Source organism: Mirounga angustirostris, unplaced genomic scaffold, assembly GCF_029215605.1.
Source record: "Mirounga angustirostris isolate CCGP_5_RB_7025 unplaced genomic scaffold, mMirAng1.0.hap1 SCAF_4, whole genome shotgun sequence".
Classification (NCBI taxonomy): Eukaryota; Metazoa; Chordata; class Mammalia; order Carnivora; family Phocidae; genus Mirounga; species Mirounga angustirostris.
Genome location: NW_026991712.1, coordinates 85,297,769 through 85,325,300, shown reverse-complemented (window position 1 = coordinate 85,325,300; position 27,532 = coordinate 85,297,769). Strand labels below are relative to the sequence as shown.

Genomic DNA, 27,532 nt, shown 5'->3' with positions numbered 1-27,532 from the left:
TATTGGCACCAAACATTTATGTAACAGCTACCTGAGTAGACTGTTATAACGGTATTTGCAACTTTAATGCCATGAGAAGCAAACCATCAGAATGGTGAACAATTTTTGGAAAAGGTACAAATAAAGTATATTTTATCTTTTTTTACTCAGTAGTTGTTTTTCTGGACAGTTAGTGTAGATTAAAATTGTGCAGGAAGACTTGGTGTTTATATATAGAATGAAGGTAGGACCTAGGCTTTGAGAAAGGTGTTTTTTAATCTACTTAACTTATCCATATGACATTTGAGAATAGAAACATTTATTTGTGCTGCAATTTCCTATGTGTTCTTGCCTCTGTCCATTAAATATCAGTAGCATTTTTAAATTGCTGTGATAGCCAAAACAGTTCAACAGATATCCAAAATGTCCCAGTGGATATCCAAAATGTCCCCTAGATGATTGTATTTTCTTCATTAAGAATGCCTTCTAGTTATACAGGAAAACATTTTCCCATTTTATCATTTTCTTTTCTCTTGCTTATTATTTCCTACGTTAGTGCAATACTTTCCACATGTTGAAAGATTCAGAGTTTGTCCTTTAGATTTGTTTTACTTTTCTTTTAGACAATTCCTCCTGTATACCTTTAAATTTCTTATTTCCTCACCACTCTTTTTATTGCTCCTTCTTCATCAGTGGTTAGAATGGTGCCTGGTGCATAGTATTCATTAAGTATTTGTTGAGTGAAGGAATTGTAATTGTAGGCCCTTTCTTCTTACCACTTTCTGCTTTTATACATGTTGAAAATCATGGGGGTACTAGTGTTCGTAAAACACCCTAAAACAGAGCACAAACCTGTAGACTACTGAATAAAAGTTTGGCTCAAAGCAGGGGTCTGATGGACCACTTATCATTAGTTAGGGGCCAGAGTTGAGCCTCTTGTTTTTTTGAATGTAGCTTTGTTTGTATATCTGACAGCTTATAAGTAGAAGAGCTTTTCATGGTTACCTGCCCTCTATCTGAACAGCTGATTGGCTTTTAAAATTTATTATTTATTTAATGAGAGAGAGAGAGAGAGCGCGCGAGCAGGGGGAGGGGCAGAGAGACAAGCTGACTCCCTGCTGAGCCGGGAGGACCCTGAGATCATGACCTGAGATAGTCAGATGCTTAACTGACTGAGCCACCCAGGCGCCCCACACCTCATTGGCTTTTTATGCAAAGTAATCATTTGTAACTGAATTTGTTGAATGGAACTTAGCTGCTTCTGGTGAATCTTCTGTAATTTAAGTGGTGGTGTGAGGTACTTTATTCTCAGACAGACTTAATTGTTGGTTCTTTGATTGTAATCTCGAGTGCCAGCTGTTAGGTTTGATCCAGTAATATGGTCACTATTGAATCTTCAGAGGCATTAGTGTTCCCAGTTAAGTTAGGTTGAGGAATGGAAATTTTGTATGTTAAGCCTGTTGGTTTGAAAAAAATTGCTGTTAATTTCAATTGCTGATGTAGTGTGAAAAGTTATTTATAATGGTACAGTTACTTTTGTTTAATAACATAAAAAATTAAGCAAATTAATTTTCACTGCTAGTCTTAATTTGCATGTTTTAGATTAAAAAGTGGTTGAAAGTATGGGGCGCCTGGGTGGCTCAGATGGTTAAGTGTCTGCCTTCGGCTCAGGTCATGATCCTGGGGTCCTGGGATCGAGCCCCACATTGGGCTCCCTGCTCAGTGGGAAGCCAGCTTCTCCGCCTCCCTCTGCCACTCCCCTTGCTTGTGTTCCCTCTCTCGCTGTGTCTCTCTCTGTCAAATAAATAAATAAAATCTTAAAAAAAAAAAGTGGTTGAAAGTAATGTTAATAAGTGAGAATCATAAAAGTGTTGAATTCCCTAAATTTTTCAATCTTATCAGTCACTAAAATTACTGGTGTATTATTCTGTGCCAAATGTAGGTGCTGATTCAATGAGGGAGACTTGTTTTAATATTATACTGGCATTCTTTTTTTTTTTAAAGATTTTATTTATTTATTTGAGAGAGAGAGCACATGAGAGGGAGGGGGGAGGGTCAGAGTGAGAAGCAGACTGCCTGCCAAGCAGGGAGCCCGATGCGGGACTCGATCCAGGGACTCCAGGATCATGACCTGAGCCGAAGGCAGTCGCTTAACCAACTGAGCCACCCAGGCGCCCGAGTTCCCAAGGTTTTTAATAAGTTCAGTAGATAGGTCTATCTCAGCTGTAACACTATTGCTATAAAATTAAAGGGTCCGAAGTATGTCTGTTTCTCTTCCTGAGTATAATTGAGTCTGGATATTTTCTTCTTCTTCCTTTTTTTTTTAAGGATTTTATTTATTTATTTGACAGAGAGAGACACAGCAAGAGAGGGAACACAAGCAGGGGCAGTGGGAGAGGGGGAAGCAGGCTTCCCGTGGAGCAGGGAGCCTGGTGCAGCGCTTCCCTGGGATCAAGACCTGAGCCAAAGGCAGACACTTAACGACTGAGCCACCCAGGTGCCCTAAGTCTAGATATTTTCTTTGAGGTTACACGTATATACTGTATTTGTGAAGTATAGTGCTTAGAAATTGGTTTGTGTTTGATGATATCAAAATATATAGGCATTAGATCATTTAGTAATAACAATACTCTGTTTGCATTCATTCAAGAACTGTTGGTGCCTACTATATTTTAGGAGCTGTACTAGGAAGACTATGTCAAGAAGTAAGGAGATCATAAAATGTTGGGATAAATGAGTAGTAGAATTAGGATTTAAATATTTCCTCCTCCTTTGGACTTTCTGTTTAAAGAGTAAAATAATGATTATCTTAGTATTAGAGCAAATGTATTTTTGCCCATTGTAGGTCTAAGAACTGTTTAAAAGGATAGGGCTTTCAGAATAAACAAACTGACTGTAAGCTGTAGAACTAACCATTAGCCCTCCTTTTGCAACTGTTATCAGACCTTTCTACATGTGGTTTTATTTATTATATGTAAATAGTATTATAGCATTGTGGGGAAAAAAGTCTCATTTTAATCTTTAAACAAATAACTGAATCTTTTTTTTTAAAGCAATTTTTTTCTTTTTTTTTTTTAAGATTTTATTTGTTTATTTGACAGAGAGAGAGAGAGTGCACTAGCAGGGGGAGCTGCAGAGAGAGAGGGAGTGGGAGAAGCAGGGCTGGATCCCAGGACTCTGGGATCAAGACCTGAGCCGAAGGCAGACGCTTAACCGACTGAGCCACCCAGGCGCCGCATTACTGAATCTTTCAAGGGCCTTAGTTTTCCATGTCTGTAAAATGAGGCAGTTGTGTTTATTCCTGTTGGTTTGTGATAGGAGCTTTTGGGTATTTTTGGATTTTGTATGAAGGAATTTTGTTCTGTAGTTTTCCCACATAGATCATGTGATACCCACGGAATTCTTCTCCCCCCCCCCCCACTGAATATTACTCGGATATAGATTTTACTTCTGAAATGAATCTCCTTTATAAGTTACAAAGTATATTATCTTGTTTTATGATAATGAACAATCTTGAAAATATTAAGATTGAGGACATCATAATATAAAGCAATGCTGGGGCGCCTGGGTGGCTCAGTTGGTTAAGCGACTGCCTTTGGCTCAGGTCATGATCCTGGAGTCCCGCATCGGGCTTCCTGCTCAGCAGGGAGTCTGCTTCTCCCTCTGACCCTCCCCCCTCTCATGCTCTCTCTCATTCTCTCTCTCAAATAAATAAATAAAATCTTAAAAAAAAAATAAAGCAATGCTGAGATTTTCTTTTGTTAAATGAAACAAAACAGTACACTCTTAATGCTGGTAATGTTGATTGAATAAAGTAAAACCTCATTTTTTGAAGACTTGGGACTCTGTGACAGGTAAATTTGGCCTGGGATAATTTGATTTTCAGGGCTATTCTTTTTTTTTTTTTTTTTTAAAGATTTTATTATTTATTTGACAGAGAGAGACACAGCGAGAGAGGGAACACAAGCAGGGGGAGTGGGAGAGGGAGAAGCAGGCTTCCCGCCAAGCAGGGAGCCGAATGCGGGGCTCAATCCCAGGACCCTGGGATCATGACCTGAGTGGAAGGCAGACGCTTAACGACTGAGCCACCCAGGTGCTCCCAGGGCTATTCTTATAAAATCTTTGTTTCTTTTAATTTTTAAAGTTCTTCAGTTAACTCATTATTTTCTTACCTTGTAAAGCTCAATGACTACTTTGATCAACCAGTTTGTATGTGATCTTTACTGACCTGAGAGTCCCTGAAGTGAATTAGATCATATTTATAAAGTTCTCTTATCTCATTGATGGAATGTCTGTACTGTTGTATTTAGATGAAGAGGTATACACCAGAGGTTCAGGGATTGTTCTTGTGGGCACATGGTAGAAAGGAGAATGGTGCTAAATTATTTTATTTCAAAGGCTGTTACTTAATGTAATCTAAAGGTCTTTATTCCTACCTTTTTGGTTTTAAACTGATATATATATATTTTTTGTTTATTTATTTGTCAGAAAGAGAGAGGCCACAGGCAGGGGGAGTGGCTGGCAGAGGGAGAAGCAGGCTCCCTCCTGAGCGAGGAGCCTGATGCAGGACTCTATCCCAGGGCCCTGGGATCGTGACCTGAGCCAAGGCAGACGCTTACCCGACTGAGCCACCCAGGCATCCCTAAACTGATACTTTTAAAATGAAATGACGGTGATAGTAGTTGATGATTTAAAAAAAAAAAAATGTTTTTACTTGGCAGAATAGAAAAGTCGATAATCTTATGTGGGTTCTTAATTTTTAAATTTTAAAATTGAACTGCTTTGGGGTGCCTGCTGGCTCAGTCGGAAGAGCATGTGGCTCTTGACCTCGGGGTCATGAATTTGAACCCCATGTTGGATGTAGAGATTACTTAAATAAATAAAAGCTTTAAAATTGAAGCTTTAAAATTGCTTTATGGAATCTAAAAATCAGGAGATCAGTCTAAATTGGTGTTTCTCAAAACTGTGTGCCAGGAGACTTAACTATGAATTCAGAATCATGGTAGAATGCTACATACTAAATCTTCTTGTCTCCATTCCTCCATTTCCCCCTTTACCACACAGAATGGCATATTAATGGTTCTGAAAAATCATTCAGTAAAGCAACATACTTAATAATATTGTTTAATCCAACCTTTTCCAGATTTGTTTTTTCTTTTTAACAGACCACTGATTTAATATCTTGTGGAACATGGTTTAAGAAATGCTCCACATTAAAATTGCTCAGAGGAGTTTATTAGAATCTACAATTTGTTGAAAACTTTATGTTCCAGGCCCTATTTCATTGGTGAGGTGTGACTTCACAGTTGGTTTGTTTCTCTGTGCTTCCAGTCCAGTTTTGTTTAAACTTCAGATTCACTACTTTTAACCACTTAGGCTCTTCTGAAACATTGTTCAGTTCTTATTTCGAGGCTAAGTACCTAAGATTAGGATATTCAGAGAAGTTTGTTTTATGAAGCTTTACTTCCTTAAGTGATTTCATTAGAACGTATACTTTGTACATGATTTCAGTGACTTTTAATCCCGTTATTTTTCTTTCCCTACCAAGCATGCTTTTCTTTCTCCACAGTGCTGGGAATGGAGAGCTTCAAATATGTTTTCTGGGAGAATGAATGTTGTCAGTTTATGTAAGAAGATTCTGTCAGCCTCAGCTGAATGTAAGAAGATAAAAGTTTTCTTCCAAACCAGTGGAACACATCAGAGCTAAAGGCAAACTTTTTGTATCATTTACCATTTTATATCTGTGCCACTGGGTTGTCCTCCTTCTTGCTGCCTTTAGTGGGAGCAAGCACAGAACATTATAACTAAATCTGTTCTGGCTGTATTGTGTTACATGAAGTTAACTTTTTCTCTGATAATTTTTGTAGTTTAGTCTGTTTTTTTTTTTCTTAGAAAATTTGGCTGCTTATTCATCTGATCAAGCTTGTATCAAGGATGTTTGGTCCCATGTGACCTAATTTTCTGCCTTGTTTCACAATGTGCTGAAGAAGGTTGGTTGATATACACTCCTGTTTGGAGTCCCTGATACTGTCAATGTTCAGTCATGGCCTGGAATGAAGGAACAAAATGATGAAGGTTGTATATGTTACTATTCTTAGGGAGTGAGACCATAAATCAAAGCAGTTTTATTGGCCTGGAACTGAATCACAGCTCTTCAAACAGTATTTAAATTGTATAGGTATCTTTGTATAACACTTAAACTGTATGTAGCTGGATGTTCTTTCTTTTTTCTTTTTTCTTTTTTCTTTTTTTTTGTAAACCGGTTTTCTTTCTGATTAATAGCCAAGGGAACAGTCACTTAAGATTTTTGGAGTTCAAATGCTTAAACTGGAAACTTTCATCTTCCTTTTAAATGAGTAGTTGGCCACATGAATGAGTGAGACTTTCTTGTTTTCCTGAAGTAGAGTTGGGGGAGACAAGTAAAAGGACAGCATTTGTGCTCTAGTTTTACAGATAGAAAAATAGGTCTTCACAAAGACCATGAAGGTAATGCTGGAACTGGAAACAGAACTCTAGAGTTCTGTTATCTTTGTTTTGGGGTACACTCGATGCTTTTGAAAAGGGATGAAGTATACCTTGGTTTGAAAAGAAATGATCATAGGGGATTTATGGAAAATGTCTCTAGAAAAAAGCAGTGTCTTTGACCTACAGATGTGAGCTGGCATGAAATTCAGGGTGTGGTGGGTTCTGGTCTAGGAGCTATGACGTGTTTCAAACAGTGCATGTTCCTAATTCTTCCAATTAAGAATTTCTGAACGGTTTTGCGAGGTGATACTCAAAGAGAATATGAACAAGAGGATAGGACTAAATATTGTGATCTTAGTTTTTGACTGTCAGACAAGACAGAAAATAGGCTTCTGTTTTATTTTTTTAAATTTAAATTCAATTAATTAACATGTATTATTAGTTTCAGAATTAGAGTTCAGCGATTCATCAGTCTTACATAATACCCAGTGTTCATCACATCACGTGCCCTCCTTAACATCCATCACCCAGTTACCTCACCCCCTCCCCTCTCTCCTCCCCTCCAGCAGCCCTCAGTTTGTTTCCTATGATTAAGAGTCTGTTATGGTTTGTCTCCTCTGATTTTGTCTTGTTTTATTTTTCCCTCTCTTCCTCTGTGATCCTGTTTTGTTTCTTAAATTCCACATATGAGTGAGATCATATGATAATTGTCTTGATCTGACTTATTTCGCTTAGCATAATACCCTCTAGTTCCATCCACATCATTACAAATGGCAAGATTTCAATTTTTTTGATGGCTGAGTAGTATGCCATTGTGTATATATATACGCCACATCTTTATCCATTCATCTGTCGATGGACATCTGGGCTCTTTTCTATAGTTTGGCTATTGTGGACATTGCTGCTGTAAACATTGGGGATCACTTTTGGATTACTACATTTGTATCTTTGGGGTAAATAGGCTTCTATTTTAGATAAAATAAAAAAACTACTTAGATGCTGACAGTGAACATGTAGAAAAGCAAAGCTGTGGGAATTAGGAAATAAGTAGAAAGTCTGTTTCATGTTCTGAATAAATATTGGATACAAATTTGCATAAAGTTCAAGAGTATCCACATTTCAGTGTGGGACTTAATATAAATAAGTCTTGGCTTGTAGCTCATTGTCCTGCTAAAACCTAACATATTTTGATAATTGATCCCTTGAATTTTAAGGGAAAGAAAATAATGCATTAAAACCACCCTTCCCTTTCTCTTCAGTATTACAAGTGCACTCTTGTGCTATTCTTCTAAGTGGGTAAGCATCAGGGCTAGGCTATACTTAGGGAGTTGTTCCTGATTCAGACGATTAACAGTGAAAAATATTTCTGTTTATGGGTATTTTTAGATGGAACAGGCAGTGGACCATCTGAAGCAGTTCATTCAAGTGTACCTGCTACTGAGTATCTTCACTAGAGTTTTATACAATAAACTTTTAGACCCTCGGGGGGGAAAGCAGCTTAGTTTGGTGCAAACAACAAGGTTCCAAATTCCAAAGATTCTGGGTAATTAACCTAGGTTTGTTTTACTTCTCTTTTACAGATGAAATGATAGAAATGACCTAATGAATTTTTTTGATAAGACTTTGTGACAGTGGGGACTATATATGTTGGCAGTATTTTGGTGGTGGTGGGGTTAGTGTGATGATTTGATGTGTTAATGTTGAAGCAGAGGAGAAATTTCCATAGTGCCAGACATATATGGGTCATTATCCTTGGTTTGCCCCTCCTCCTTTCTTTCTTTCTTTTTTTTTTTAAATTTTATTTATTTATGTGACAGAGAGACAGCAAGAGAGTGAACACAAGCAGGGGGAGTGGGGGGGAGTGGGAGAGGAAGAAGCAAGCTTCCCGCTGAGCATGGAGCCTAACACGGGGCTAGATCCCAGGATCCTGGCATCATGACCTGAGCCGAAGGCAGATGCTTAATGACTGAGCCACCCAGGCACCCCTGGTTTTCTTTTTTTAAAGATTTATTTATTTCCTTTTTTAGAGAGAGAGCAAGGGGGAGGGGCAGAGGGAGAGAGAATTTTTTTTTTAAGAACCTTTATTTTTTAAAGATTTTATTTATTTGAGATACAGCAAGAGCGAGTGAGAGAGAGAGCGCCAGAGAGCACGAGCGGGGCGGGGGGTGGGGTCGGGGTCGGGGTAGGGGGGATGCTGGGCAGAAGGAGAGGTCAGAAGCAGACTTTCCACTGAGCAGGGAGCTCAAATCGGGGCTCAGTCCCAGGACCGTGGGATCATGACCTGAGCCAAACGCAGATGCTCAACCAACTGAGCCACCCAGGTGCCCCCAGTAGAGAGAATCTTAAGCAGGCTCCCTGCTGAGCTCGGACCCTGACTTGGGTTTTGATCCCAAGATCCTGAGATCATGACCAGAGCTGAGACCCAAGAGTCAGACACTTAACCGACTGCGCCACCCAGGCACCTCTCTTTAGATCTTTTTTAAGAAAGCATTTGAATATTTAAGTTACCATTCTGACTGTCTTTGACTGGCCAAATACGGCTTACATCACTTTCTGATAAGACAAAGTTTATTTAGGGTTTAGAGAATACAGGGAGCAAGAAAATAGTTGAAAATGTCTATTTTAATAGGTAGTTAAAATATATTTTTAAGAAGTACGGTAAGTGGATGATAAAATACTTTAGGATGGTAAAAAAAATAAAAGTATATAAGGCAGTCTCTAAAGTATATTATTACTATTATTATTATTTTAAGATTTACTTATTTGAGAGAGAGAGCACAGGAGCCAGTGCATGAGCTGGGGGAGGGGCAGAGGGAGAGAAACTCAGACTCCATGCAGAATGTGGAGCCCAGCTGGGGGCTTGATCTCACCACCCTGAGATCATGACTTGAGCTGAAATCAAGAGTCAGATGCTTAACTGACTGAGCCACCTAGGCACCCTTAAAGTGTATTCTTTCTTTTTCTTTTTTAATAATTTATTTATTTGATAGAGTGAGAGAGAGAGAGAGAGAGAGAGAGCATGAGTGGGGGGAGGACAGAGGGAGAAACAGACTCCCTGCTGAGCTGGGCAGTGAGCCAGACATCTATCCCAGGACTCTGGGATCATGACTTGAGCCTATGGCAGACACTTAACCGACTGAGCCACCCAAGTGCCCCTAAGTGTATTCTTTCTTATCACTGCCAATGCTTGATATTTATTTAAAAGAAAGATTCATGGTACTGAAGGAAATAGAAGCTGATTTAATGGAATTGTTCCAGTTATTCGAATTAATATTTCTGTTAAATGCCTGGGAATATTAACTTTTATTTGGAACCATTGGTAGTCAAAAAATAGATTAGAAATACTGTAAAACTGGGGCGCCTGGGTGGCTCAGTCGTTAAGAGTCTGCCTTCGGCTCAGGTCATGATCCTAGGGTTCTGGGATCGAGTCCCACATTAGGCTCCCTGCTCGGCGGGGAGCCTGCTTCTCCCTCTCCCACTCCCCCTGCTTGTGTTCCCTCTCTCGCTGTGTCTCTCTCTGTCAAATAAATAAAATCTTTAAAAAAAAAAAAGAAATACTGTAAAACTTCATTGTAAATTCCTAGTCTACCAGTTGATTTATACTGTGATTCAGTTTGTGTCTTCTACATGTATATAGTAAAAAAATAACAGTTTTGTACCCATCAGTTTTATAATCTTACACTGTTCTGATAACTAGTGGAGATTTTTCATTAGATTTGAAGAGAAAATTAGATCATGAATTTATTCCAGTTTTTAAAAAATCAACCCAAATTAAAAAACAAAAATCTGACATTCTTCCTCTCAGTGGGAGATCTCCAGGGGGGAACTGCTTAGGAAGCCATTCTGCGAACTTCTTATCGAATTCTTTATTTGCCAGAGTGTAATAAAAAAAAACTATCCTTGGAATCAGCAAGTACATGTAACATTTCTTCACATCAGCTTGTATACTGCGTATTACTCTGAAACTGTATGCTTAGCTTTCTAATGAAAGACTTTTATTTCTTCCTTTCTTTTATAGGAATATATTTGTCCCAGATGTGAATCAGGCTTTATTGAAGAAGTGACAGATGATTCCAGGTATTGTACAAGCTCATGAATAAATCAGGCGTTCTGTTAACCAAATTATTTTCTATCAGCATCAGCTGAATGAATAGAAAGAAATTTGTCTTAAAACTTATGCTCTCTGCATAAGAGGGAGAGAGGGAAGAAGAGGGAAGGCTAATAAAAATGGGAAAATTTGGGACGTGATCTGATAGTGGGTGTGATGAGATCCACTGCTTCTGATTGTGTGTGGCATTCCTTTGAAACCTCTATATCCATATCAGAGTAAATCTGGTAAATTTTTATTTATTTTCTGAGTCTTTGGTGTCCCTTTAGATTATTGGGTGGTTTTTAGTGACCATGCTGTTGCCTAAAGGTAAATCGCTGTTATACCTCTTTGGTTGGCTCGTGGGTGACTTCTGACAAAGATATCTAATAAGGTAAACAGGCTGGTCTAGCCAGGGAAACTGAGTTATTACTCTGCTTTGAGGAAGCCTTAGGATCCTTATTCTTACTAAAATTATTGCAGTCAGACTTACGCCATCTTATTGCTGTAATATTAATTGGGTTCATAATGCTTGAAATGGGCTCTCATTGGTCTTACTAAAGATATAAAACCCATAAAAGGGGGAACTATTTCTGAAGGTGACAGTATTTTATAATACTTCTTGGTTAATATGAATAAAACTATAAAAACTTAATAAAAAGTAGAATAGCATTGGTAGGGTGGCCTTTTTTGGCACATTTGTTCTTTTGTGGCTATGTGATTAGATAATTTGGTTGGACAATTGAAGAAATCTGACTGGATTAAAAGAACCTGTAATCTGAAGCTTCTTTTAATCTTGGAGTGACTTTGGAGATTTTAATGGACATAAATAATTCCTTTACTGTTGCTGTTGGCAGACTCTAAAGTTGAAGGTCACTTCCACAACCAGGAAAAACTACACATTTTACAGTATGTACTATTAGTTTAACTTTATTAATGAGTGGTAATTATATATATATAAATGAACTGGAGCTTCTGGGGCAGTATATGGCATGGGATCAAGTTTGGAACACTTACATGGTGATCTAATAATCTTGGTTTTGAATAACAATACCAGCTCTAAATCTGTAAGATTAGCATGACAGTGAAATGAGAAATTTTGTGTGAATAGCATGCTAACTTGGGGCAGCTTTTTATGTATGCTGTTATAATGGCATCAAATACTTCCTGCAAACCCTTGTGTTCTGCATGTGTTAAATAAAGAGCATATTGGTTGTTGGGAGGCAGTTAATGGATTTTTTTTTCCCTAAGTTTTTTAAGTAGTAATCCTGGTTTCTTTAGCCCTGTGTACAAAGTATGGTTATAAATGCGGATAGTGATTACCTGCAGGATGAATCTTTTTTTAGAAAGGAACTATGAATTTTATGGATCCTGCTTTCACTTGATTTAATTCTTTTATTTGTGCCTTTGTAGGCCAAAGATTGACCTGTACAGGTGCTATTAGTAGCAAATGCTCAAATGTACAGATTTGAGGTCTTTTGAAGGATCGATGTTTTAAGTGGTGGAAGAAATGTTTTTCTTAGAATCAGTATCTTAGAGGTATCATGGTATTCACTTTCTATTAAGTTCATAAACATTTGCTGATTTTTGAATACTTAGCGATTACAATGGTAAGTAGTGGATGGTAAAAAGTACTGATAGGAGGTCCTTACAGGTAAATGTTGGATAATGGGCTCCATATGCTGCTAGGCATTGATCAGAAGGGCATCTTGTAAGTTTTCTTAAGTTTTGTAACATCTCTCGGAACAATGTGGTTGTTTTTATTATCCCTCCTCTATGATTAGCCCTGTCACTCTTAAAATATGGAGGAATTTGAAGGAAAGGGAATGCTGAGGAAGTTTCAGGGGGAGCAGAACTATAAAGACAGAGTTGATAACTTTAATTACCAAGGATATTTGAATCCTTGAAACAATGTAGTAAAGGCAGGAAGGAGCCTGGGAAGCCTGTCTAGGCTTGAGCAATAAAGTGGGTACACAGTGGTAGTTGAATTATTTACTTATTTAGCATAAATATACCAGTACATCTGGGCTTGTTCTACATTTGAATGTTTTTAACTTCTGAAACAAATGCAAGTGTTTAATGGTTTCTAATTAGTGAATAAGGCCTGAGCATGACTACATAGAAAATGGCATTAGCTTTGCTTTTTCACTTTTGGTTTCAGACTAACCAAAGTGTGTTTGTTTCCTCAATTAGCTGAGCGCAGTGCCTGGATTGGTGTTCTGAAAATGAAAGCTATCTGTAGTAGTTTGTAGATTTGTATTTGGGGTGAGTGTGTGTACACGTTTGTGCATAGGCTTGTGTTTCTTGAAGTAAAAGTGATAACTAGTAGTTCTTGTGATTCTTCCCATTCCTTTCGCCACAAAATGTTGGCCATTTTAGTCTCCTTTTTTGCAGATTTCATGGGAACAATGGGATCGAATATTTCTCCCTAGTCTTTAGGAGTAGTTATTTTATTGTTTACACATTTTTTTTTTTTTTAAGTAATCTCTACACCCAACATGGGGCTTGAACTTACAACCCTGAGATCAAGAGTCACATGCTCTACCGACAAGAGTCAGCCAGGCGCCCCTATTTACACATTCAGTATTAACTCAACAACTTTTATTTTCAAGTTATCGATATATGATGTGACGTTGCAGGGTTTTTCAAAAGTGATGAGTGCTCTGTATAATGTCTGACACACAATAAACACTTTACCTATATTTGTGGTATTAACATAGTCTTTACCCTCTGAATTTATAGATACATATATATGTGTTTTATTTATATATATGTTTTTAAGATTTTATTTATTAATTTGAGAGAGAGAGAGAACGAGCAGAGGGGAGGGACAGAGGGAGAGGTAGACGGATGCAAGACTCCATTCCAGGACCCTGGGATCATGACCTGAGCTGAAGGCAGACGCTTAACCGACTGAGCCACCCAGGCGCACTGCATTTATATTTATGAAAGGAGGGAAAGGGTTAGAAGTGGATGAGATAAATTCTAGATATTTATAATAAGGTAGAATTTAGAATCAGAGTCAGAGTGCAGAGGGGTGTGGATCCTCGTTTGGTTGGTGAGTTCAGAAAAGGAGGAGGTAGCATTTGAGATGGGCCCTGAAGGATGGGTAGGATAATGAAAGAATAGGATAGACTATCAAGAAAAAAATATTTATTGAGATCTTTTATAATGTGCTAACTATAGTACCAGACCCCTTATAGTACTATATTTAATCATTCCCAAGTAGGCTCAAATGTTGTGTTCACCTGGTGGTTGAATGATTTTTTAGCAAACATTATTTTGAGAATCTTGTTTTATTTCTTTGCCTCCTTGAGAATAAATGTTTTTCTTCTTTTGCCAGGTCAGATTTGAATTGCATTGCTGGCTGTAGTTCCTTCTTCCTACTTTGTGGTGGCCTGTCTTTCCAATTTTTCACTTGATTTGTACTTGATTTTGTAGTTTGTTACAATATTTTCCATAGATTAATCCACATGCCAGTTCTTCATAATTTCCTTCGTAGGTGTCACGTTGGGATGAGTTATTTTTCCTTATTGGGCCTTGTTCTCATTGTACCATTCTATATTTAGCTTCTGGGAGGGAAGCTTGTTCCTAGGAATAGAATCAGTACTCATTCCTTTTTCTCTTCAGTTTTTTAGGTAGTGGTGGCAGCCGGATAGACAATAGCACATCAACACATTTTGCAGAGGTAAGTTTTCCTTTGGCTGTAGGGATTCCGTATGTAGTAGGTGGATGTTAAAACCATGACAGATTTTCACCTCCCAGTGCAGCAAAACATCAGAATGTGTAAGAAAAATGTGGGCAAGAGTAGCCCTTAGAAAGATTTGTGTTTTTAGTAGTTGGGCCTTTGGCATGTTACTTTTGGTAAACCAAAAGAGAGAGGAAACTCCTTGATCTGTGTTGTTTTAAACCTGGTGGTGTTTTCAATTCTGTTTTCTACTTCCTTAATTGTGTATATTGTGTGAGAGAAGAAAAAAAGCTTGTGTTGTTTGTGAAATAACAGTGCTATAGACTGCTTTGGTGGTGTGACAGCCAAGTAAAGAGCAGGCCAGAATGAGTTGTAATTGAAGTCACCATTCAGCTTTACACAGAGGTACTGGTTTTTAGAGATGGCCTCTAACAAACATGGTGGTTTGGTATGATTGGAATTGGGGGCCAGGTTCAGGATATGGTATTTACTTGCCTTCCAGATCTCAAGGTGGGACCTATAATTAATTTCCAGTTCTGTATGTAATGTAGCATTCATGGTTCTGGGAAAAAAATCTTAACTATGATTTGAAAATAAGGCATTAGTTTGCATCTTGGAATACCATTTTACATTAAATTCAGAGTAATTTTTTTTTTCTCATTTCATTCATTGATTCAAAATCTCTTGTTTAGTTTTTTTTGGACCATTTTAACCATTTTTAAGTGTACAAGTAAGTGGCATTAAATGCTGTTTTTAATCATTTCGAGCCCATAAAAAAGACAGACCATCTATCTCATCCTACAAGAAACACTGGTTTGCTTTTGCTTCTATTGCCACACAACTTGGTTGGCTTTAGAAAGCTAACAGATGCTAAAAGAAAAAAATATTAAATCCCATAATCATGATTTGTGTGTGTGTGTGTGTGTGTGTGTGTTTCATGATCACATTAGCCTTTTCCAGAGAAATCTCAGCTGCCTAGAAAGCTAGCAAAATTTTCTGATATTTATTTATTTGTGGGTAAAGTAAAACTGTTAGCAGTGCATTGGACAATTGGTGTTCAGTAAGAAGCCCATAAAACCCTAATCCTCTCTCCTTTATCCTCTGAAAATTATCTTAAGATCTGTAGTCCCCCAGATTTTTATGTTAGAATTATACTCAGGAAGCTTGATGAAATGTTTGAGTAAAATTCCTGTTTTACTAAGGATATTTTCTTTTACTTATAGTCTGTGTACTTCTAAATATCCAGTTTTAAGTTTTTTGGTTAACTCTGAAGTGCCTTAGTACATGGGCCGATTAGAGTGTGCTTTGCAAGACTTTTCATGTCTTTGAACTCCTATTTTTCTCATTTTGATGGATTGAAAAACATTATTTAAAATTTATTATGCTTGCCAGGCCTGGAAGCCTTTTTGATTTTAGTATGTGTTTCCCTGTGTGCTATTCCTGATAACACAGATTGTTGCTTACTGATTATGCATATGCTGAAGAAACTTCATCTGATTTTCTTTAAATGTAAGTCTCTCAGGAAATGGAAAAACATTGGTCTGTCAGTTTTATAGATATGACTCATCGGGGGAGATGCATTAAGAAGAAAAATAAATATAGGTAGTCATTTTCCTAACTTTAGTATTGCTAAATCTGTCGCTGGTGGCATGAGCTATCCTTCAGGTGTTAATTTTGCCGAATCATAGCCTGTGGCTTCATGTCCCTTAGGGTTTATAGCAAGGGCAGGATTATGCCCAGTTTTCACTCTGTAGAATTCCCTTGTCATCATGCCTGAGTATGTCAGTTTGCTCCTTTTTAAATTATATTTTGCATTTAAAAAACAGAAAAAAACCCTATCTTTATGATACAGAAATTGCCAGGGATTTAAATCAGTCAGCTTCTTAGCTGAATGTTTTATACACAGCATTCTGCTGGAAGTAGGGACAAGAAGCAAATGTCATGGTTGCCTGGCCTGCAAGGATCTTATAATTTAGATGGACAACAAGTGCAAACACATATGAAGCAAATAAGAAAACAACAGAGTATACAGAGAGTGTGATAAGCTTATTGTGGGGCGTATGTAACAAGTACAGTAGAAGGGTGAGATTGGTAGGCTGCAGCCTCTGGGAAAACTGGAGTGTTTAGGAGGGGAGAGAAGTCAAATGACATAGTAGTATGCCTGGAACAAGATTGCCTGAATTCAAATCCTGGGTCCACCACTTAACTGGCTTTGTAACCTGGGCAAAATTACTTAGAATCTCTTTGTGCTTCTGTTTCTTTGTCTGTAAATTGGGGAAAATAATATCTACCTCATAGGATTGTGTGGATTAAATGAATTAACACATCCTAGGTATGTAGGCCAATGTACCTGCCATGCAGTGAGTTTTAATACATTTTAGCCATTATTTAAACTTCATGGAAAAGGTAAAACTCCCTCATTGGGAAGTTAAAACAAGGCATCACGTATTGGAGCCTTACAGGGTAGATGGAATTCAGATACGCAATGAGGTGAGGAAAACTATCTCAATAATATTCATAAGCTATAAGGTTTTATATTCATGTTTCCGGATAAAACACTTAAAAAATTATAAATAGAAACCGAAGTTATTTTCCTTTTCCATATTTTAGTTTATAATTTCAGCAAAAGCTTATGCTGAATTTTGTTCTGTTTTTCTTCAGCCAGAATTCCTTGTACAGAGAAAAGGTTATTTTCTGTTTACTAATAGCTGAATTCTTAAAATACTAGATGTGTTAGAAGAGGCTTAGTCCAAGCAAAACTTTTAACAAAATCAGTATTTTTAAAAATTTTTTATTAAGTGGGTCTCGGAGAGAGAGAGTGGGTGAAGCTGGAGTGAGGGTGGGAGGAGGGTTTCCAGTTAAATGGGAGTTTTGTTTGAGTATTGTGTGAGGGTCAGTGGAGAATGAATCTAAAAATGTTGCTAGCAGTTTGTAGAGAGGAAGGACATTGCTGTATTGAGGCTCCTGGTGGTAACCTGGGGAATTGAGCCCATGGCTACCTGAGGGTTTCATTGATTACTTGAAAGCTTCTGACCATGACCTGGAGCCAGTGAGACCTCTGATCTGCTTCTCAGCTTACTAAATGGATCACTTCAGTGCAAGAGTGGCTTGCGGCTGCTGCCTCCGATGCAGAAAATAAGATAGATGGCTTCCTGGACACAGAACTCCCAGTATACACAGGAGGGTAGGGCACTCGAAGCAGTCTGATTTAGATTTATTAAAATTTCTTTTGGTACATGATGTAGCATTATAATGACAATAAAAAGGTACTAAAAACATCTGGAGTCGCAGTATTCCGGGAGCTCCTTTTCTCTACACATTTCCTTTCAGGTTTTGTCTTGAGTCATTGGTACCAAAAGATACTATAACAACATTAAGAAGATTTTTTTAAAAAATGAAAAATCTGTTTTCTCATTATTTTAGCTTTATTTCTTTGCATAATACTTTACATTTTTTGCCTGCATGATTCATTACTTTTTTCAGAGGCATTCACAGTATACCATATTGTATTTCTGCTTTTTAACATTTATTTAGGATTATGTAAAAAATCTTTTTTGTCTCTTTTTATTAAAAGAATTATAAATTTTATGAGTTCATATTGTTTCATGTCTGTACTGTACTTATTAAACTGTTATCCTATGTTAAACATGTCTGGTTATATGTGATAGTTCATTGTTGATTGTATCTTTTCCTCCACCTCTGAATCTAGAACACATTGAGAAATATAGAAGCCAGATGGAAATAAAAATTTAGCTTTATTCAACCATATTGGAGAACATAATTGATCTGTGGCCAAATGGACATCCTAAGTCTATATAGGATGACTCACCTAAGAATTAGAGGTTGTGGAGCAGTCATTCATACTCAGAACTATTTCTTTTGAATTTGTGTAGCTTCCTAATATGTGAACCCCATCCGTTGGAGAAATGAATGAATGAATGGTGAATCAGCAGATGTCAGGCTCTTGTCACTCACCAATCAGATACATCACTCCTCTGGTAGAGAAGAGTAATGAGGAATGAATGAAGAGGTCAGAGATGGAAATGAGAGATCTGATTCTTCCCTTTTCACTTTGGGTTTAGTAATTTAAGCCTGAAGTTAGCAGGGGTGTGGGAATCGTGACTGTCACAGCTGGGGGAGATCAGTAATACGTAAGAACAGTTTTGCCTTTACCTTCATAAAGGACTGTCTCCAGTACCAACTCTGTTCTTTTTTGTGTGCTCCTGGGACCTGTGGAGAAGGCTCTGAAATGGTAAAGAACAATATAAAGTAAATTACATTAAACTAAACAAAATTGTTGATATTCTATTTTTGACCTACAGAAATGGCAATTTTATTATTTTTTTTTAAAGAGATTTATTTATTTTTGAGAGAGTGCACTTGGGCAAGCGAGCACAGATGGGCTGAGGGAGAGAATCTCCAGCAGATTCCCCACTGAGCACAGAGCCTGACGTGGGGCTTGATCTCACAACCCTGAGATCATGACCTGATCCTAAATCAAGAGTCTGACACTCAACCAACTGAGCCACCCAGGCATCCCCCCAAAATGGCAATTTTAAATGATTCAATCTAGTAAAAAGAAGTTAAAGATTTTAAACCGTCCTTACCCAGGTTAACCATCCTTTACCTGTTTGCTATTCTTCTCAGTCTCAGCCAGAGGGCTTGCACTCAGATGCCAGTTGCAACCTGGATTGAAAAATTCAACCAAATCTTTCGTGTGTCTCATTTTTTGAGCAGTTGCAACCTGGATTGAAAAATTCAACCAAATCTTTCGTGTGTCTCATTTTTTAGTGTGAAGACTTAAAAGAGCTCATTTCATGGTACCTGCTTCACATCCAGTCCATTTGGAAATGTCAAGTAAAACTCCTGAGCTTTTCGCAGTTGTTGAAAAAATAACTCTATTTCCATAATTGAGTGCATATAAGTTCACACCAATAACCACAAATTAGCAAAGACCACAAACTTAATGGTAACTGAAGGAAAAAGGATAAAACAAAATATTCTTGGTGTCAGCCTTGCCGGTTTCTGTTCAGCGAGTGCAGTTGCCCAGAGTCCATGGCCTGTAAATTTAAACTCATTTGGGAAAAGGTGCCTTTCAAGAGATTGTTAATGGCTCAGTGTTTATATTACTGGGGGAATCGGGGTGTACGTCATATTTTTTCTTTGTGAATGGCATTTGAGCTCTATATTTTGGTAAAATTTAGGAATTTGCCATGGTTGCAACTATAGTCTTGAGATTTCTTTTTGAGGGCCCTTTTCTTGCCTAGGCAGTATATTATAAACCTCTGCATTTCCATTTACTTTTATTATTATTTTTTAATAAGGTTTTATTTTTTTTTTTTTTAAAAGATTTTATTTGTCAGAGAGCGAGCGCGAGCGAGAGTGTGTACAAATAGGGGGAGTGGCAGGCAGAGGGAGAAGTGATGCAGGACTCGATCCCAGGACCCTAGGATCATGACCTGAGCCAAAGGCAGATGCTTAACCAACTGAGCCATCCAGGTATCCCTCCATTTACTTTTAAGTCTTATATTCCAAGCACCCTGAGTTGATTTGAGGATGAGCATGTTTTTTTACTTTTCTTTCAGTTATCCTCTCTGCTCCTCGAAATCATTCTGAAGTTTATTATTCTTCTTAAAAAATTATTCTAATTTTTCCTTAATTTATTGAACAAATCTATTTCCTGGAGACAGACCTTTTAAAGTATAGGTCTTTTAAATTGTCCTCTCAGCAATAATTTTACTCAACTTTCCATTTACCTCTAAGTAGAAGCTTTGTTTCCATGGTAAATGGGACCCCTGCACTTCTTTGCCTGTTTGCCAATAAATGCTACTGCCTTTCTCAGGATGAAGATATAGTTTAAGGTCGGTCTCCAGTGTCTAAAAACCAAGGATCAAGAGTTATCCTCCTTTTGGGTTCACACACAGCTCAAAATAAGATAAAGAGGTGGTTGGAGCTGCTAATCTAATGCCATATAACTCTGCTACCAATGGCAGATTAAAGGTAGAATGCTTCTACAGCCATTTTAACCATATAGTAACCATATAATTATCTTCCAAAATGGTATACTTTGTGAAAATTTACATTAAAATAAAAATAAATAATAAAATTATAAATATTAAAATAATAAAATTATATAATTAATAATAAAATAAAAATATATAAAATAATAAAATTTGAAAATAAAAATAATAAAAATTATGTAATTTTTTGGAAATTTATTTATTGGCCAAAACCTGGTTTAGTTATCTTGATGGACTTGTTAAACAATTGTGTTCAAACATTTTTTGAAAATAAAATTCTAGCAGGGACCTGGCTGGCTCAGTCGGAAGAGCATGTGACTCTTGATCTAGGGGTTGTGAGTTTGAGCCCCCTGTTGGGTGTAGAGATTACTTAAATAGATAAATAAACTTAAAAAATATTTTTTAGAGATATTACAAGAACAGAAAACTGTAGGCCGGTATCCCCTCATGAACACAGATGTGAAAATCCTAAACAAAATTTTGCAAATAGAACCCAGCTGTATCTAAGAAGGGTTTGACATCATGCTCAAATGGGATTTATTTCAGGAGTGGAAGGTTAGTTCATAATTTGAATGTTAGTTCAACATCAAACAACGTAACTCATAGTATACTACAAAGTAAAAACCATATAGTCATCTCAGTGGATGCAGATAAAACATTTGACAAAATCTAACATCAGTTTTTTTTTTTAAGAGAGAGAGAGAGCGCGCACATGTTTGTCTGGGGGTGCAGAGGGAGAGGGAGAGAATCTTAAGCAGGCTCCATGCTCAGCACAGAGCCCAGCTTTGGGCTCGAGCTTACAACCCTGAGATCATGACCTGAGACAAAATCAAGAGCCAGATGCTTAACTGACTGAGCCACCCAGGTGCCCCTAACATCAGTTCTTGGAGGTTCTAACGGGAGCGCAGCTACTCATATACCCTTGACCGAAGAACGGTCCTTCTCTGTTGGGGAAGGTCGTCCTCTTCGACCGAGTGCGCAGCTTCAGGAGGGACGCACATGGAGCGGTGAGGGAGGAAGGGGACCCCTGCCTAGCCAGCCAGATCAGCCGAATCAACCCTGGCGATCAGTGGGGTGACAGATCACCCTCACATCCCTAACATCAATTTTTTTTTTTTTAAAAGATTTTATTTATTCATTTGAGACACACAGAGAGAGAGAGATCATGAGCAGGGAGAGAGGGAGAGGGAGAGGGAGAAGCAGGCTCCCCGCTGAGCCAGGAGCCCGATGTGGGGCTCGATCCCAGGACTCGGGGATCATGACCTGAGCCGAAGGCAGACACTTAACCATCTGACATCATCATACACATAAAAACACATAAAATCTCTTTAGCAAACTAAAATAGACGGGAACAGGGCGCCTGGGTGGCTCAGTTGGTTAAGCAACTGCCTTTGGCTCAGGTCATGATCCTGGAGTCCCGGGATCAAGTCCCGCATCGGGCTCCCTGCTCGGCAGGGAGTCTGCTTCTCCCTCTGACCCTCCCCCGTCTCATGTGCTCTCTCTCATTCTCTCTCTCTCAAATAAATAAATAAAATCTTAAAAAAAAAATAATAAAAGACGGGAACAGCCTTTATCTGACAAAGTACATCTACTAAAATCCTACAACTCACATCATAATGGTGAAACACATTGTTTTCTAACTAAGATCAGGAACAAGACCAGGATGTCTTTTCTCATCCCTTGTGTTCAACATTGTTTTGGAGGTTCTAGCCAGTGTAATAAGGTAAGATAGGTAGAGACAGACAGATGTGTAAGTGGTATCCAGATTGGAAAGGAAGACGTAAAACTGTCTATTCACAGTTGGCATGATCTTTTATGTTGAAAACCTGATGGAGGGCGCCTGGGTGGCTCAGTTGGTTAAGCGACTGCCTTCAGCTCAGGTCATGATCCCAGGGTCCTGGGATCGAGTCCCGCATTGGGCTCCCTGCTCTGCGGGGAGCCTGCTTCTCCCTCTCCCACTCCCCCTACTTGTGTTCCCTCTCTCACTGTGTCTCTCTCTGTCAAATAAATAAATAAAATCTTTAAAAAAAAAAAAAAGAAAGAAAACCTGATGGAATCTGTAAGAAAGCTATTAGAACTAGTGAATTTAGCAAAGTTACAGGAGAAGAAAATACAAAAATCAATTTAGATATTAGCAACAGTTGGTGGAAATCGAATTTAAAAAATAATTTACAGGGTGCCTGGTGGCTCAGTTGGTTAAGTGACTGCCTTCGGCTCAGGTCATGATCCTGGAGTTCCGGGATCGAGTTCCTCATCGGACTCCCTGCTCAGCAGGGAGTCTGCTTCTCCCTCTGACCCTTCCCACTCTCATGTACTCTCTCTCTCTCATTCTCTCTCTCAAAATAAATAAATAAAATAAAAAAAAATAATTTACAGTAGTATACAAATATGGAATACTTTTTCAGAAAAGATGTATAAGATCTGAACATGGAGAACTACAAAATGTTACTTAGAGAAATTGAAGAACACCTAAATAAATGGAGAAATATGTCCCACTCAGAATCAACTCAATATTGGTGGGATGTCATTTATAATTCAGTGTAATTTCCATAAAGATCCCAGTCAACTTAGAAATTGACAAGCAGATTTTAAAATTCACATGGAAATGCAAGGTGTGTAGAATAGCTAAAACTTCTTAGAAAAAGAAGAAAAAAGTTGGAGGACTAATAATACCTGATTTCAGAGCTTATTATAAAGCTACAGTAATCAAGACTGTGGTATTGTCAAAAAGATAGATCAAAAGAACAGAATACCTAAAGTCCAGAAACAGACACACACTACTGACAATTGATTTTGACAAAGGTACAAAGGCAGTCCAGGAGAAAAAGGATGGCCTTTTAAATGTGCTGAAACATTTGGATATTCACAGTACCAACAATATGAGCTTAGATACATGCTTTAAACCATATATAAAAATTAGTTCAAGATGGATAGTAGACCTAAATGTAAAACTTTTTATACCTTGAAGAAGAAAACACGGGAGAAAATCTTTATAACCTTGGGTTAGGCAAAGATTTCTTAGATATGACACCAAAAGTGTGACTCATAAAAGGAAAAATAGATAAATTGGACTTCATCAAAATTAAAAACTTTTACTCGTCTTCATAAGAATGAAGGGACAAGCCACAGTCTGATGGAAAATGTTTTCAGATCATTTATCTCATAAAGGACTTGTGTCCAGACTACATAGAGAACTCTTAAAATGTAATAATAAGAAAAGAACCCATTTTTCGAAAATGACAAAAGATTTAAACAATTTGCTTCATCAAAAAAACTACACAGATGGCAAATAAGCATGCAAAAAAAATGCTCAACATCAAAAAAAAAATGCTCAACATCATTAATCATTAGGGAAATGCAAGTTAAAATCACAATGAAATACCACTATACAACTATCTGACTGGCTAAAATTTGAAAGACTGACCATATGAACTGCTGGTGAGGCTGTGAAACAACTGAAATTGAATGTAAAAATGGTACAACCACTTAAGAAAACATACTAGCTGTTTTTTTTTATAAAAAAGACGAATCTGCACATATAAATATGTATACAGATGTTCACAGCAACTTTATTTCTAATAGCTAAAAATTAGAAATAACCCAAATCAACCCATCAACAGGTAGGTGGGTAGACGAATTGTGGTATAGTCATATTATGGAATACTACTCAGCATAAACCATTGGTAAAATATGGATGAATGTCAAAATAATCGAGTGAAGGAAGCCAGAGTACATACAATATGATCGTTTTTACATGAAATTCTAGAAAATATAAAATTCTAGAAAATGCAAACCACAGGGAGATCAGTGGTTGCTTAGGGGCAGGAGGAAGGGATTACCTAGGGGCACTAGAAAACATTTGGAGGTGATGGGTGTGTTCTTTATCTTTAATGTTTTCATAAGGTTGCTTGTGAACTTTTTCAAAGTTGTACTCTCAGTTTATCTCTGTGAGACTGTAGTTTGTTTTTTCTTAAGATTTTATTTACTTATTTGAGAGAGAGAGGGAAAGCACAGAGGGAGAAGCAGACTCCCCACTGAGTAGAGAGCCCAGAGAGCCCTATGTCGGGCTAGATCCCAGGACCCTGAGATCATGACCTGAGCTGAAGGCAGACGCTTAACCAACTGAGCCACCCGAGACTATAGTGTTTTTAAAAGATATAATTCACACACCCTGTAATTTAACCTTTAAAGTGTACAATTCAGTGGTTTTAGTATATTCACAGTGTATAACCATCCCCACTAATTCTAAAACTTCTTTTTCACCCCAAAAAGTAACTCTCTATCCATTAGTAGTCACTCCTTTTTTCTTCCCAGTTCCCTCAGCCGTAGGTAACCACCAATCTGTTTTCTCTGGATTTGCCTCTTTGGGACATTTTATATAAATCATACATTATGTGACCTTTGTGACTGATTTCCTTCACTTACCATATTTTCAAGGTTCATCCATATTGTAGCATGTATCAGTACTTTATTCTTTTTTTTTATGGCTACATAATATTTCAGTTGTATGTATACAGTACTACACTTTATTCACTCATCAGTTGGTGGGCATTTGGTTGTTTACACTATTTAGCTGTTATGAATAAGGAATATTTGTGTATAAATTTTTGTGTGAACATATGTTTTCTTAGATATATAACTAGGTGTGAAATTGCTGGGTCCTATGGTAACTTTAACTTCTGAGGAACAGACCATAATATTTTAAGAGTTGCTGATGTGATCATGGTTAGCTAGTAGCAAATTCTGCTAAATGGAAAGTATTGTCCATCCTGTTTTTTATATTGTAAATATTTCAGCACAGGTATTTTCAGAAGCATTGTCTTTTTACCACCATTCAGAGTAACATTTCAGTTTTTCAAGCAAAACTTGTCAAATAAACGGTCTCTGTGAATCTTTTGGATGTTTCACCAAAACTTTGTAATAGTGGTCTCTGGTTTTACTTACATGTAAGCCATGTCCTGAACACCCAGTTTTATAGAAGAGTTATTTTTTTTCTCTTATGCTTGTTTAAGTCTACTCAGAAGCAAATGACCTGCAGCTGTTCTTATCCTTAGTGTTGATTTGGTATAAATTTGTGTAGTGCGCTTTTTATGTTGTGTTCTGTGGCCAGCGTGCACTATTTGGGACAAATACATTGATTGTTATTATTTGTTTACGCTAATTTTCAGTTTCCAGGCAAGTAGCAAAATGCCTCATGTTGTTGTTGCAGCTGCTTCTAATCTTGAATTCCTTCAGAATTTTTACATGTATTAGATGTGATTACAAGTTGTATAATTATCAATGCAGATTATTGATATTAGAATCTTGGTACTTGATTTTTCTTCTAGTCAAAATTCTCAAATACTTAGTTTTTATGTTAATTATAATGATTGCTTTGAGAGTTCTTTTCTGTGAGCAAACTTTTTGGAACTTTATTCATATAGTAAGGGAATTGTACATTTCCTATAGTTTATGTTAGTGATGTTGGATGATGGAAAAAGTGGAGGGGATAATACTTTTTCACTTATTAAAGGCAGTACAGTTTTGGATATTTAAATGTTGCATTTACTTTGGAATTGGGGGTCAAGCAAAACTTTGTGTTGTGGACCACTTTTCAGACTAGAAACCAGCTATCTTTACCAGAGGTGGGACTGTCCCTAGAAAGGAAAATAAGTCTGATGATAAGAAGTAAAAATAGCAGTTAAACTGAAAAGGTGCTTTATTTCACTAGTATTTAGAGAAATCTTATTAATGTTTGTAGTGTGCATATTATTTTTTGTTCATCCAGTTGGACATCAGAAGTTTTTAAAAATTATTAAAAAACAGTGTTGGCAAGAGTATGGAAGAATGTAAGCTCTTGTACTCTGGTGGGAGTATAAATTGGTATAGACCTTTGGAGGGTAGCTTGGTATTATCTAACAAAATTTAAAATGCTTATACCCAGTAATTCTATTTCTATGCTACAGGATGGCCATATGAAAAAGAATGCTTCCTAATATATTTTATGGGGCTAAGATAACTTGATAGCAAAATCAGACAAGGATAGTACACAAAAGGAAAATTAGAGGCCAATTCTGTCATGAACATAGATGCAGAAATTCACCCAAACCCCAGAAATAGAATGCAGCAATGTATTATAAGCCAGCTTGTGTTCATCCTAAGAATTCAAGGTTGGGGGGGATGCCTGGGTGGCTCAGTGGGTTAAGCATCTGCCTTCAGCTCAGGTCATGATCCCAGGGTCCTGGGATCAAGCCCTGCCTTGAGCTCCCTGATCGGCGGGGAGCCTGCTTCTCCCTCTCCCTCTGCCTGCCACTCCCCCTGCTTGTGCTCTCTCTCTTTCTCTGTCACATAAATAAATAAAATCTTAAAAAAAAGAATTCATAAATAAAATCTTAAAAAAAAGAATTCAAGGTTGAGTTAATATTGAGGGCTAGAAGGCAGTGATGACATTTTAAAGTGCTGAAAGAAAAAACTGCCAACCAAGAATTCAAAATCTGGCAAAAGTGGGGCACCTGGGTGACTCGGTTAAGCGTCTGTCTTCGTTAGGCTCGGGTCCTGATCTCGGGGTCCCAAGATCCAGCCCCTTGGAGTGCTCTCTGCTCAGTAGGGAGTCTGCTTCTCCCTCTCCCTCTGCCCTCCCCCCTCTCCCCCTGCTTGTGCACTCTTACTCTCAAATAAATAAAATCCTTTAATTAGAAAAAAACCAAACTCTGGCGAAAGTGTCTTTCAAGAATGAAGGAGAAATTAAGACATTCCCAGATAAACAACATTTGAGGGATTTCATTGCTAATAGACCTTCCATACAAGAAAGGCTAAAGGGAGTCTTTCAGACTCACTGTAGACCTATTGAATTTACTTTTTGGAGTAGGGCCAAAGAATATGCATTTTAAATAAACCCTCCTATTTATTCTTATACACCAGAAACAAAAAAAACAAACAAAAACCTTACAATGAGATATCATTTTCTGTCTAGCAGATTGGTAAAAACTAAAAACTAAAAACAAAAACAAAAGCCCTGTGATATCTAGTGCTTGCCAGGATTTGGTACAGTGGAAACTCTTGGTGGATGTGTGAATTGATAGTTACTGTGCAAAACAATTTGGCATTACCAAGTAAAATTGAAGATATATAGAACATATAAAGTTGTACAAACTGCTAAATGGAGAGACTTTTCTATCTCTGCAGCAGACGACACATATATGAATGTTCACACTGGCTGTTTGTAATAGCAAAAACCTGGAAACAATCTAGATGTTTATTGAGAAAAGATTTTAAAAAGTGTGGTATAAAATGTGTGTGAAAATGAATGCACCA

At 37.5% G+C, this 27,532-nt stretch overlaps 1 protein-coding gene across 2 annotated transcripts in view; it reads left to right on the top strand.

The window, feature by feature from the left end:
* Nucleotides 1-27,532, top strand: part of RNF115 (ring finger protein 115) — a 70,794-nt gene that overhangs the window by 7,902 nt on the left and 35,360 nt on the right. The window contains exons 2-4 of one of the 2 annotated variants that reach the window (XM_045896792.3): nt 10,463-10,521; nt 11,389-11,440; nt 14,162-14,219. In XM_045896792.3, coding sequence (XP_045752748.1) covers nt 10,512-10,521; nt 11,389-11,440; nt 14,162-14,219 — 120 coding nt within the window. In that variant the 5' untranslated portion in view covers nt 10,463-10,511. The remainder of the gene's footprint in view (nt 1-10,462; nt 10,522-11,388; nt 11,441-14,161; nt 14,220-27,532) is intronic. The other variant, XM_045896790.3, reaches the window with a different exon arrangement.